The 13,907-nt window shown below is 32.8% G+C and overlaps 2 protein-coding genes across 2 annotated transcripts in view; one reads left to right on the forward strand and one right to left on the reverse strand.

Moving 5' to 3' along the window:
- Positions 1 to 1,591: 1,591 nt before the first annotated feature.
- LOC130897834 (U1 small nuclear ribonucleoprotein A) lies at positions 1,592 to 4,199 on the reverse strand. The gene is made up of 4 exons (XM_057806756.1): positions 4,020 to 4,199; positions 3,727 to 3,963; positions 3,367 to 3,611; positions 1,592 to 1,798 (listed from the first exon to the last, which is right to left on the reverse strand). The coding sequence occupies exons 2-4, from the start codon at positions 3,961 to 3,963 to the stop codon at positions 1,639 to 1,641; spliced, it is 642 nt and encodes a 213-aa protein (XP_057662739.1). The 5' UTR covers positions 4,020 to 4,199; the 3' UTR covers positions 1,592 to 1,638.
- Positions 4,200 to 11,724: 7,525 nt separating this feature from the next.
- The window catches only part of LOC130897824 (protein embryonic gonad-like), a 179,434-nt gene continuing 177,251 nt past the window's right edge, over positions 11,725 to 13,907 (forward strand). Inside the window, exon 1 of the mRNA XM_057806743.1 lies at positions 11,725 to 11,854. Within this exon, the coding sequence (XP_057662726.1) occupies positions 11,822 to 11,854 (33 nt within the window). The 5' untranslated portion in view covers positions 11,725 to 11,821. The remainder of the gene's footprint in view (positions 11,855 to 13,907) is intronic.

Raw genomic sequence — 13,907 nt, forward strand, 5'->3', positions numbered from 1 at the left:
AGTGGCGTATCTAGAATTTTATTTTGGTTGGGGGCTGAATGAGGGAAAATTTGTGAAAGGCCTTTCATATAATGTAGCTTAATTGTTGAAGTTTTAAGGAATAAAAACGTGTATTTCACCTTAAAGGTTTTCAGGATGTTTTATTTACTAATTAAATAAAGTTAATAAAAGGCAAATGAAAAATGTGAAAAGGATTTATTTTGAAGTACATTTCCTTGGAAATTCGTTATGAAATGGGCCAAATTTGTACATCCTGGGTGGTTTTGATATTGAACCCGAATATCACGACAGAAACATTCTACTAGGTACCTGGTGCCCCGAGTGCTCGACATCTACGTCGTCTCCTAGAAACTCGTTTAGAAGTTGGCCGAATACATATACCTTTGAGGATTTTTAAGGTCGCTCAACACGAATATTATGACTGAAAAGGTCTTCAAGTACCTGGTGAACAAGGTGATATTTGACATATACATCGTCTCCTTGGTAATTGATCATGAAATGGACCAAATAAATACAACCTGGGGGTTTCTGACATGATTGAACCCAAATATTTTTATTATGATCTTTAAACAATTGAATGGCTTGTTTATACTTTATAAGAGGTTTCACTTCTAAATTCCTTAGAGGTGTTTTATTTTTAATGCAAGCCTCTCTGAGCACAAAAATTAGCCAGATGCTTACTATAGGACTTCCATGGATTGTTACTCAACTGTTTAAAATTAAATTTTATGATTTTAACCAGATTCTATATTAGTAGGAAGAATTTAGGACCTATTTGGAATCCAAGGTTTTGTTAAAACGTTATAAATTTTTTCATCAGTTATATTGGATTTTCCGGACTGATGATAAATAAGTCTGCTTTCCAGAGGCTGAAGTGACTGGCATGGGTCAGTATGTTCCATCTGAAGTGACGCTCGACTAGTCGATGGACCAGCTTTGGCGCCATCTTGCATGTGAACGTCTTCACTTTTACACTTCTATAGGTTCTTGAATAAACATGAAATATTTGTCTGTTTACGTTTAGACATTTCCACAACATAAATGATAACACGTTTTGTTCAACTTCGCTCCTAATAAATACGTTCAAAAAGTACTTTTCACAAAGAAAACAAAAATAATATTAGCAATCACGAAACAATCGACTAAGTGGGTGACAATGGTTTGCGAATAGAGGAAATTAGAGCCGCCGGCTCTGGGAAAACCACTGAGTCACTGTATGTGTGTCTTCAATAGCGTGTGTTTGTTTTAAAGAAACTAGATAAACGGAATAGGCAGAAAAATTAAAATACTTTATATTAATTGATTACAGGCAATGTAAAAATAACTAAGTAATTATACAAAGTATTGAATCATTAACGGATATCATAAAATTCAAGACGTAGTAGTGGAATTAGGCCATTCTTGCTATGAATGAATTATTTAACGAGCTTCAAACTAGTTATATTTGTATAAAATGTTACAAAATTCTTACAAGAAATTTTTAGAAGTTTTGCGGTTTGGCTTTAGTCCGAAAGCTTCCCTCCCCCATAGATTCGTCACTAATCCCCATTTAGAAGTTAATAGGAAGAGTACACACATGTAAATAAATCGGTAATGATTGAAAACTGTTTACTGAAGTAATACAAAATTTTCAACTTATTATTTCTTTGCAAATGATATTTTCATCGCATGTGTAGGTGTAATCTTGAATCCTTGAAGTGCATCTTTTGCTGCACCTGACTGTAACTCATTTTCAAATTCAACAAAAGCGATATCATGTCTATTAGGTACGAGTCGTACTTCTTTGAAACCAGGAAATCTAAAACAAATTGATTGATAAATTTTCCAACCATAAATGATCAGTAACATCACATATAATCATCTTAGATGAATATCCACAATAATATATTATTTTAAAACTATTTAAATTGGTGCAATTAATTCTGTTATCAAATAATAAGTAATACTTCTAAATGTTCTTGATCTCTTCTCTTCTTTTTTAAAATTAGTTTTTTTTAATAATTTGAAAGACAGATAAAAATTAACGTTTCGACTTATTTCGGTCTTTAAAATAAATAATTTTAAAACAGAAGAGACCTAAAATCAAGAACATTTAGAAGCATATATATCAAAAGGTCTAAGAAAAATGAAATTGATGATAAATAATTTATATATAGATTGTAGAGATGTAAAATTCTTGGTAATAATCTAGAAAAAATGAAATATATATGGGGAATAAAAGGAAGTTTTCTGAAAAACACAATAATGATATGAGGAATAATTATTTTTCGAAAAATTTCATCACATTGTTTGAAAATCAATATTTTCCTCAAATGAAGTAATAAATTACAAATCAATTATATAAGCATATTATATATAATTAATTAAAATTATTTTATTATATTAAACAACAGAAAAGCAAATAAGTAGATTAGAATTCATTCACAAATTAGCAGAAGTTGTTAAAAGTGCTTCAGGAGAGAAAATTTTATTAGAATCAGCCACCAAATGTTAACTGATACACATCTCCGTTAACCATAAACAAGAATTCTAACTGAAAATGGATACAACAATTGATAAAGCTGCTCAAATGGTCACCCTATTGCGATAAGGCCAGAGTCAGCGAGAAATGGCCAGCACACTGAAAATAAGTCAGTGTGCTGTTTCCATATTTTACTGTCGTTCCCAAAGACTGGTATCTTTCATTGAAAATGGAAGAAAAAGGTGCACATCTGAGATTCATTCTCAGCACATTACTGAGAAATCGGGCCTTCACTGGTATTCAAGTCTTACAAGAGCTTATTTAATATCTATTATATTATATGGTGAGTATAATTTTATTATCTTTTTTATTGGTATAAATGAACTACATGTCAAATACAAGTATGATTTATGTATTGTTTATGTATCCTTAAGGAAAAAGAATGTTCTAATTATTCTTGTTCTACCCTCAGGAAAATATTCTCGTTCTCCAAGAATATTCTAGCCTCATATCTCTAATAAACTGATAAAACGCGTAATAACAAACTAATGGACAATTTGCTAAAAATGTAATGCTTAATCAATTACATAAGTACAATATGAATACTGGTAACACATATTGTAGTATTGAGGCCATACTCACATTGAGCACCACATCACAATCAGTTTTATATTCCATTACATCTTAGCAAAACTTAGGTATTTATATGTTTTTAGCAAGATTATTGGAAAATTTGAAAAAAAGAAGATAATAATGAACTAGTATATTTATCACCTATATACAAAGGAATCAACAAAGCTTTGAGTGTCCTTCAGATAAAAACATACCAAAATAGTCATTATTTAAGTAAAAGTGCCTTATGTAAACAAATACTGACAATATAATGCAATTAAAACAGTACTTACTGGTTAAACAGCATCGACAACATCATCTCACTTGTTTCGTCAGGTAGATTTGTAAGGAAAAGAATTTGGTTGGGAGGTTGTTCAGAATTTGCTGCTCCTGGTGCTCTGTTGGGGTCCTTCTTCTTTTTCTTTCTGGGCGCTTCTTCGTCTCTAGATACTGGTGGTTTAACTTTTTTCGGCCTTTCTTGATATGTTCCTTTGAGTTTACAGATTATGTCAGAGTCTTGTTTGGCATACTGTATACGCTAAAAAGGGAAATTAGAGATTTGTGCCTAGTGCAATGCACAATAAAACAAATTCAATATTCAAAAAATGTGTTGATTCACAGCTTTATTATAATAAAAAATTCAATTTTCTTACCATTGGTTTATCGTAGAAAGGAAATCCTTGCATCGATCTTAAAGCGTTTGTAGAGCTTTGAATTTCTTTAAATATAACGAAAGCTTGACCTCTCATTTTTAAAGTTTTTAAAGCTACTATATCCAATATTTGACCGAATTGAGAAAAAATTGCATATAAAGATTTCTTCAATTCTTCCTTTTTAACTTTTTCGTTGAGATTATTTATATAAATTGTATTATTTGGTCGAATATCCATCTAAAATATTACGGTAGAAATGCTTCATTTTGCAGACAAAATCATAAAATACCAACCTTTTATATTTATACTAGAACAACACTAATATTAGAATAAATTTTATACTGGAGACTTATCAAAAAGCCTCGTAAAATTGGAAAAAAGTAATTAATATTTTAACAATTGTTCATTTGTAAAAACCAACGCTACTCAAACGAGTTTTTTTTGGTTAAAAATGACAAATGACATTATTGTGATGCCGATAAACTTCTCATATTAACATCCAATGCCTCGTTCAATACTGGTTAGCAACTCTCATTACAATTTCTATGCAATCTTGCACTTTTAAAAAGATTTTAATCATTGTAGAACTTTGAGCTTCGAAAAATATCTGATTAAAATCAAAAATAATTAATTAATCAAATTATTCAATGAATTAAATTAATAAAATATTTAATTAGTAGTGTCATCTAGTAGATTGCAGATAAAAGAATTGGTAATATTAGTAGCAATCTGTGTAAGAAAGAAGAATTGGTTATGTTTACACAGCATAGATGGCAGTAGCAGTATTGAAATTTTTTTAGACAAATCAAAATCGGTAATAATAATTAACATATTTATTATTATTAGTCTTTACTGAAACTAGTTTTATGAGTAGTTTCAAAAATACATATTTCTGGATCACCTTGATTTTTCAAATGATCTATTGCGTCGGTGTATCTACATACTTTATATTCTATTATAAATGATTACAAAAGTTCCTACATTATATTTTTAAATTAATATGTCACTTCAAGAAAGATATATTTGTGATATATCATTTGAAATCTACATATTTACGAACGATTATTTATTATTATTACCACATTAAATGTAATTTGTGAATGGTGATAAGCAATAAGTATATCCCGAAGTAATAAATGATAAGTAAAATAGATGTAAATTGTATATCTATATAATATTCTTTTCTGCGGTAATATTTATGGACACAAGAATATAATATAGCGTAATTCGATGAAACTCATCCTTGATGAATGAAAAAAGGCACACTTTACTTCTGTTGCCATGAACGGTTTCCATAAAAGTGGATTATGTCCATAGAACCACTTGGTGCGCTGTTAGAATTGATTTAAAAAAGTAATGCAGCTACAGACATAACCAAATCTGGAATGAAAAACCCAGCAGGAAATCAATAACAATCTTCTGTAACAGAGAGAAGAAAACAATGTTGTCCTATCCTAAAACTGGTAAAAAAAACAATCCAAAGAGAACCACTTTTAATGATGAATTAGAGGTTTTCTCAATAATCAAGAATAGTGAAATGAAATTATAAATTGCAATGAGAGAAATTGATAACAATAAGAGCTTGGTGAAAGGTTTTCAAGTCTAAATAACGAAGTATTCAAGAGACGAATTCGCGACAAATATGAGTAGACGTTGACCTAACCTAACCTAACCTAACCTAACCTAACCTAACCTAACCTAACCTAACTTAACCTAACCTAACCTAACCTAACCACCATGGAAAAGAATGGATTATGTTTTCTCAGGGGATCAAATTGACTCATGATGTAGGCAACGATAATGACGGTGAATTTATATGTGAAATATGCTTGTAAGATCACCTATCTCTTGTTACCTCTTACATTTTCTCAGTTTACCGATAATGTAAGAGCAAAATGAAAAATTTTTCTATTTTTAATTGTTGTTGTAGTTCGTGAATCGCCATATGTTGGTCCTTGGATTGTTGTAAACATGTTTGATTTTTCATTAAAATTTCGATGATATAATGTCAAAAATTGATTCATGCTACAATGTTTTGATAACGATCGAATCCGATCTACTAAAATTTGCGAAGCACAATTTTTTTTTTCGGTTAAATTGGGTGTCCTTATGAACAGTTCTTTTGGGGAGGTCTTATCAGAAAGAGACTAAAGAGCAATCTGTAATTGTCTCAATTGAACAACAACACTGTATTGTGGAATAGAATAAAAAAGAAAGCAAAGTGCTTTGGAAGATTTAAAGACTATAAATAATATTTCTTCTTGCTGCCAGTGCTTGTTAAATATATGATGTAAAAATTTAGATAGATCTGCAAATAATAAATGCAATGAAAAAGAAGATTGAATGGACAGTAGGGGCTATAAAAACCAACCCCACAGACAATCTAAAAAACTTGCAAATGGACGTTGGTTTAGGACCTTAAATTTCACCTAAACAAATATTAGGGAGCTATTTGAGAAGTATAGATGAACGCAAGTGAGCAAAAGTTTCACCCTTGAAAACATTTTCAACGTTGATGAGTTGGGTAACAATTTTTATTTTCCCTAGAGCAAAAATAGAGAGTCAATGTTTAAAAGATGACCATGTTGGAAGCTAGGCTTATCAAATTCTCCTCGTAGTAGGTAATTCACCAATTTGTGAAAGCTTTTCAATATATTATGAAATTTATTAGATGCACTAAAAACTCTATTTGAATCCTCATGTTTTCTAGAATCCTGGCTACAGGTTAATCATTTAAAGCTTACTGCTCTCACTAATGAATATTATTTGGCTTAATGTACTATAATATTACAGGAGATTTTGGAAAACCATGTATATGGCTTCTTGATGAGTTAGTTTTCACGAAAATATTTGCTGCTTTCACATTCAGAGCTTTCCGCATGTTTCATAAACTTTGGAAGGTCAGCAACGGGAATTATCTAAGGCTGCTACAAGTTCTTTCTTTTTTCAAAAGTTGTGTGCCAGAATGAAAATCTTATGGGCTGTCGTGGAGTTTAAGACTTTAAAATAAAAAATTTAGATATAGAAAATGATCTATGTCAGCATATTGTGAAATTACAGAAATATTTTATGAAATGCCCACACTTCGTACATTTGGGTAGTATTTTTCTAATTAGAGAGTTATGGTGGAAGAGAATTGGTTAGTATCGTTTAAGAAAAGGAAAATATGATTCTTAATACCTCTGGAGATAAACAGCATTGCTTGGGTAGCAATATTAACAATAAACAAAGTGGCTAGATTCATCACCCCTTTTTCAAAATACTTTAGAGAAATATTAATATTTCCTAAACTCATACAAGATTTAGATTTAGAAATATCACGAAGTTTAGATAACGGAGATAACTCAGCATGAAGCATCAGAGACATCGTACTAAGGATAAGTTACAATTCAACCCTATCTTGATAACTTAAATTTGATCCTTACTGATCATGTGTCATTACATTTAACTATTCCTGATTTCTTTTCAGAAAAATTTATATAAAAACCTACTCCTACGCCTCTGACAACTTATCTAAAGACGCAACATATTTTAGTTTTTCTTGTAGAACAAAATCCATAAAAATCCGTTTACAATTTCGAAATTTAAATTGATGTAGCTTGAAGAATTTGTTAAGATGACACTCCCTTTTGACCTTCTGGTCCGGAGAAATCACATATCAATTATTAATAAGGAAATGTATTCGAAAATAATGCCAAACGATAAATTATATATGGCCCTAAGCGAATTACATAAAATATATTATGTTGCGTGTACAGGGTAGCATCAATTAAACAACGGAATTGTCCAAAGGGGTGTTATTCGATCATAGTTATTAATAATTCTATTGCTTTAATTTTTAGTTGGATTTAATTAATGCGTTCGACATCAGAATTAGTCTATACATTTAAGAAGACGCTACATTAAAGTATAATGTAGATAACTATCCAAAGTTTTATTCGTAAAGACGAGACTACACCAAACTGGGTTAGTTTGCGGTATTTCCTCGGGAAGAGAATGCCGTGTCTTACTAAATTCGACGTCACCAAACTGGTCAGACGTGTCGACAACCAAGTAATCGTCTTCATGTAAACTAATAGTTGACCTTCAGTCTCTGAAGATATTGACTTGATTATCGAGATGAGTAATTGTGAGTGTCGGTGTTGTGGTAGTGTAAACAGTGTGTTCAGTATGAATATCACCAGCTTGTTAAATAAATTCCAGCTATTCGCTTATAAAATCTAGCCCAAGCTGTCAGTTGTCGAGAACGTACCTATGTAAAATTGACAACTTATAAATCTAGCTGTCAATTGGCAGCTGTCGATCATAAAAAATTTACGATATGACAACGTTTTAAAACTTATATATAATTGACAATTTACGAAGCTATTTGTCAACTGCCATCTGTCGATCATGGAAAATTTACGAATGAACTGGTCCGAACTGTTCGAGGTTATTTATACAATGACATTTGACAGATTACCTACATGACAAAAAATGACTCATCAATTTCTAGCACTTTTAACTATGCATCGAACTTGATCTGTATTCACACGCTATGAGAAATTGTAAATACATGGTAGATATTTTTTAGAATTGGACTACTGGAGTGGGCATTTATATACTTAGTTAGTATTTGTCATTCACCGGAACGATTACCGAACTGATTTGCTGATTTTGTTATTGCTAATCTATGGGTTGAATTGAATTTTTTCGATAATGTTATGTGAAAAATTTTCAACGTAAATACTGGCGGATTTATTCCTTCTCGATCTTCGTGACATCGTCACTTCTTTTACCAAACAAACTGTATAATAAAAACACCACAATCATTTCTCTATGGAACGATTTGATAAGAACCCGTGCCGGTAAAACTTTAGATTATGGACCGTCGATTTATTGTGATTTGCGGGCGGGGATGCGAGGGAGGTAGGGAGGGTGCGATGCCCATCCGTTTTTATTTTTAAATTAAAGGATAAATGTGAAGTTGTGTTGAGTGTAAATCAGTGATGACCAGTATGAATTCTAAACGTATTAAGGAGCTCTCCGCGCCCTTGGAAGAAGCGGCGAGGAGTATCCCCTCCCCCGAAAAGTACTGCGAGACTTTTCTCGTAAAGGGAGCCTTTCTTTAAATAATTTTTATCTCAGGTTATATTGAATGTATATTAGTACAAACTACATACATAGTACTTATGGATCGTTAACTTCATAGTTGGTCGAGGTTTTAAATGAAATACAAAATAATAATAATAACGTAACTTAACTTAACCTTTTTTTTTGCCCTGAGGTCGGGTGGAAGCTAATGCCGTCCTCATAGCGGGCAGGCGCAATGTTGTGAGTTTGTGTGGGACTCTCACCCACTAAACCACCCTCTTCCTTCCTAAATCCTTGGGAGTTGCGTACGCCAGGGGGACAACAAATTGACATTTCATCAGCGGACTTAACTTAACCTAACCTAACTTAACACAACCCAATCTAACCTAATCCAACCCAACCTAACCTAACACAATCTAACCTAACCCAACCTAACTTAACCTAATCGAATCGAAACGAGCCGAACCCAACTCAACATAACACAATCCAACCTAACCTAATCCAAACTAATTTAACTCAACCTAACCTAACTTTTTTAATTGTAAGAGGAACAAATTATTACTGAGAAAGCCACGCTATAGGGTTACCAACTGTGTGTCAAAATTTCAGGTTATAAACAGTGCGAAAAAGGCCAATTAGTCAAATTTGTAGAATAAAAATGAAAATATCAAACTGAGTGGAATTATGGTTTCGTAACCGTAGTAGTATTCTTGAGAAAATTTCATTAATTAAGACATAATCCGACCTTTAAATGATTATTACCAACATTGGATATGCCATGCATGATACAGTATAAAATGGCGTCTTAAACGAATTATATGCCGCTTCACATAAAGCTGAGAGACACACATTTTCAAAAATTAATTTCTCAAAAGCTATTTATCGCTGCAATTTAATGCTTCGTATATAAACTCCTTACCTCATGGACTATTTTCCATAAAATTATGAACATCGAATTCGACGGTTCATAATCCAAATAATTCCAGTTTACATGAAGAAATGATTTATTGGCAAAAAATTGTTACAATTTGTAGACAAAAGCTTGTAAAAATTACAAAACAAACATAAAAATAACTTTTTAAATATACAAATACAATAAAATTTCAATATACAGAAGGAAACCACAACGAGTAAAAAAATTATAAGTAATAATTAGAATATAAGTCCATAGCAAAATTAAACCAGTATGCAGCATGCCCGGAATCAAAAATTATTATTAGAATAGAAGTCGTTTCCAGTAAATACTTATGCTCACAAATTATTGCGGATTGCGGGAAAAGATGATATCGATTTGATTTCAATTGGCAAGTGATTGTGCATTTTTTACATTGTAAAATATTGAGCCCTTAACTAAATCTGAACGTGGAGTAGGTAGATAAAGGTCGTGCTCTACGTTCCTGGGTGGATAGCTGTGCAACGACTTTTCTGAAATTGAGAACCGTGCTTACGAATTAGGTCAATAGATTCAAAGATAAATAAGGAAGGAAGAGTTTAAATTTTTAATCTTTTGTAGTTTGAAGATTCGCTAAAATTGAGTGGCACCAGACGTACCCCAGAAGGGAAGGGCACATCGGAGATGCAACTCAATAAGGTTAAGTTAAGAAGATAAGTTTAGTTCTTTGGAAACTGATCTCTTTAGATAAGGCGACAATATGTAACTCCCATTTCAAGGAATTGTCCTCAACTAGTCCTAAGAATTTTACAGATTCAACGACCTCAGTGGTTAGGTTATCTAAAAAAAAAATGTATTTTCATATGATAAACCTTCAGATTTAGAAACGTTGAGACAGAGAAGATTGAAATCGCACCATAATTTAAGAGTGATTAGTTCACTAGACATGGTCCTAAGAAGTGCTGTGAGATCAGGGTTGCTCCAAGAGAAAACAGTATTGTCTGCAAATAGACACATTTTACCCCTGATGTCATTTATAAATAGAAGAAACAAAATAGGGCCTAGTGCTGAGCCTTGGTGCACTCCATATTCTATTGGCTTGCAAGAAGACATCGTTGTATCAACCCTTACAAGCTGACTTCTGTTGGTAAGATATGACTTGAGCTATGCGAGAGGTGTCCCCCTTAAACCGTAGTTAATTAAAATATTTGATTAACACAATCGAATGCCTTAGAAAAATTACGAAAAGATGTTGCAGTGGAGTGATCGGTGCTTAGGCTAGAGTTCACATTATTTAGGAGGAAGAATATAGCATCATTTGTGCATTTGTTACTTAATAACCCAAATTGATGGGTAGAAATAATAATAACTATTATTATTATGTTAACATAATTTGGCAACATCAAGCTGCATTAAGCATGCGCTTATTATTCGTATCTCGATCACAACGCCGATCTGGCGGCCACACAATGAGATAACTAAGCGCCCGTTAAATGAACCACCCTCGCTACCCTCGTTTCAAAACTTGTCTGTAAGACCGAGATCAAAAACAACATAACCTGGTGACGCCTCCTCTGTCAGTCTAGTTACACCACCAACTTTTAAATTAACAAATATTTCAAATGCATTTCAATATTTTCCGGTCATATATAATAATTAAAAAATACAGTTAAATAAACTTATAAGAACTTCTAAAAACTCGAAGTCGCATAGCACGACTAATGTTAAATATATATTCAAATTTGCTCCAAGCATTGTTACACAATTTTAATTGCTTCGCTTAGATTTTTCCAAACATTTCCTTGGTAAAATACCACCAGGGCGTCGATCTCCTCCCCATTCAAAATTCATTGGATAAAACACCGAACTTGAGACAAATGCTTGTATGACGAGGCGTGTCGACCCCACTTTTACATTCATCTTAGGCGGGAATAGGACTATCTCGCTGGTAGCTAGCGCTACTATCGACGATAAACGTAATTAACGATACTGGTATGGTACAGGTGATCGGATGCTGTTCAGTACCTGTGCGACAGCTTAGGACGGTACGCGCCGCGTGATGGAACGTAAATATAGTACGTCGCAGCAAGGTTAATTGTTTTTGTTTACAACTTGCGTCAAATAGTTTCTATGGATTATGATGCAGTTGCCAATAATGTAATTGTAGGTAAATTGTTTTTTATTTGGAGATGGTTGTTATGGTGATGGGATTTTTTCGACAATTTGATAATAAAAAGTTGAGAAGAAATCGTGTGTATTAATTCTCTGTATGTGGGATTTATTTCTCTAATTATCCAAATTAAACGTTTGTTGCAAGGCAAATCTTTTAGTTTCTATTGAAAAAAAATTAAAAAAAATGTTTACACGGAGCAGAAAGACCTTTGAAATAAAAGTAATTTGATAAAAATTGAAATATAGAAAACATATGCAGTATATTAAATACATAATTCAAGTTTAGTAATTTTTTCAACTTCTTTAGTTATAATTGTTTCATGTCTGCAATTATTATTAAAAATACTCGCACAATCCAATTAGCATTCTATATTAATAGTCTAATTAGCGAAACATCAAATTCAATTTCAGAATTTTTTCTATTTATGCCTAATCATTTCCCACGAGACAGGACGAGACGAGAATGAATAATCTCCTCTTGTCTCGCAAAAAGTGGAAAGTCTCGTCTCGTGTTTCGTCTCGCAATAGAAGTCTCATCGAAATTTTGTATAAGTTATATGCAAAATACAAAATTTATTTATTTGAAATTGCGACAATTCAAACCAGTGCCTTTTCTGCGCCCTGTGCGAGCTTCTATATCTGCGCCCTTGTTTTTCTAAATATTATAGGTCCCTAGCTAGAGCAATCTTATTTACAGGCCTATTCTATACCATTCAGGGTGATAAAATAAAGCAGAAGGACCTTAGTTCTGGTGGAATAACTATCTAATATTTTGGAAGAAAAATCTATTTTTTTAGGAGCTATCTTGGCTTCTTATACCACACACTATGTCTTACTCACTAAAACTCAAACCCACCCTGATGCTTAAAGTTTAATTTTTGGGCCACATGCTATAACTTCAACGAACGCAACCGTCAAATTGACAGTTCTTTTTACATTTAGAATTAATTTTCCGTTGACGTCTTTTTTGTGTAGAAGGCTGTTCTTGAGTAAAAATATTGTCTGAGCATAGAATGGTAATTGAGCCCTATAACTAACGCGCTTATCATCTTTAACTACATAAGGAAAGCCGTCACCTCAACATCAACTAATAATAAAAATTTGATTCTAATCTTATCTAGTGTATTATAATTGCGAAACTGTACGCTTCGACAGTCCGTTACACCACCACCATTGAGGATACACTACTTGTCTTATATCTGCTTCTGCCAATGACAGCGTTCCGACCAGCCACCAAGAGTGGCTCTTCCAGAATCCTCTGTTCTTCTCTAAGTCTGTTGCCACGAGTTCTTCCTATACCACGTTTGCTGTGTAAATTCCTTCCTTGTGCTCTAGTCTCCAAATGATAATCCTCTGATGTTCTTGGTCTTGTTAAAAGTCCTCAACTACGTTTCCACAAAGCTCCATCGTCACTTTCATCACCTTCAATGTTACGAAGTTGCAATAATTGAGCAATAAAATGAGCGCGATGTTTTGTCTAATTTAATAGACGTTTTTGATGAAGATAATGATACTAGCATGTAAGTACGTATGTGTTTGAATCGAGCACTATTGGCGAATCGGGAACTTATCAGGATCATACCGGAAAAATAATATTCCTGTCTGGTCTGGCCATTATTACGTCCTCCAGAGTCTACGCCCTGTGCCTGGGCACCGGTGGCACCGCCCTATTAACGGCACTGACTCAATTATTTCCATCAGTGACTTCGGTAAAAGTTACATTCGATGGTATTATTGTGATAATAATTGTTAGATGATAACCGAGGTATGGTAGTATTAGACATAACATTGTGGTACATTATCTTGGAATATTGTTGATTTCCAGTTAACATTCTTTTTGTAGGAATTTGGTTTATGGCGTTGATTCATTAACATTGAAATCATCAGCCAAAAATCAATGGTAGTTTATCTTTATCGGTTTTACAAATTATTGAACCTCTGCGACTATACGGAAATAATCTCTCACCTCTCACACACTACTATGTATAGTACATATATTTCATTATACAGGGTGTCCCACGACGAGTTAAAACTATCTGTATAT

Source organism: Diorhabda carinulata, chromosome 9, assembly GCF_026250575.1.
Source record: "Diorhabda carinulata isolate Delta chromosome 9, icDioCari1.1, whole genome shotgun sequence".
Classification (NCBI taxonomy): Eukaryota; Metazoa; Arthropoda; class Insecta; order Coleoptera; family Chrysomelidae; genus Diorhabda; species Diorhabda carinulata.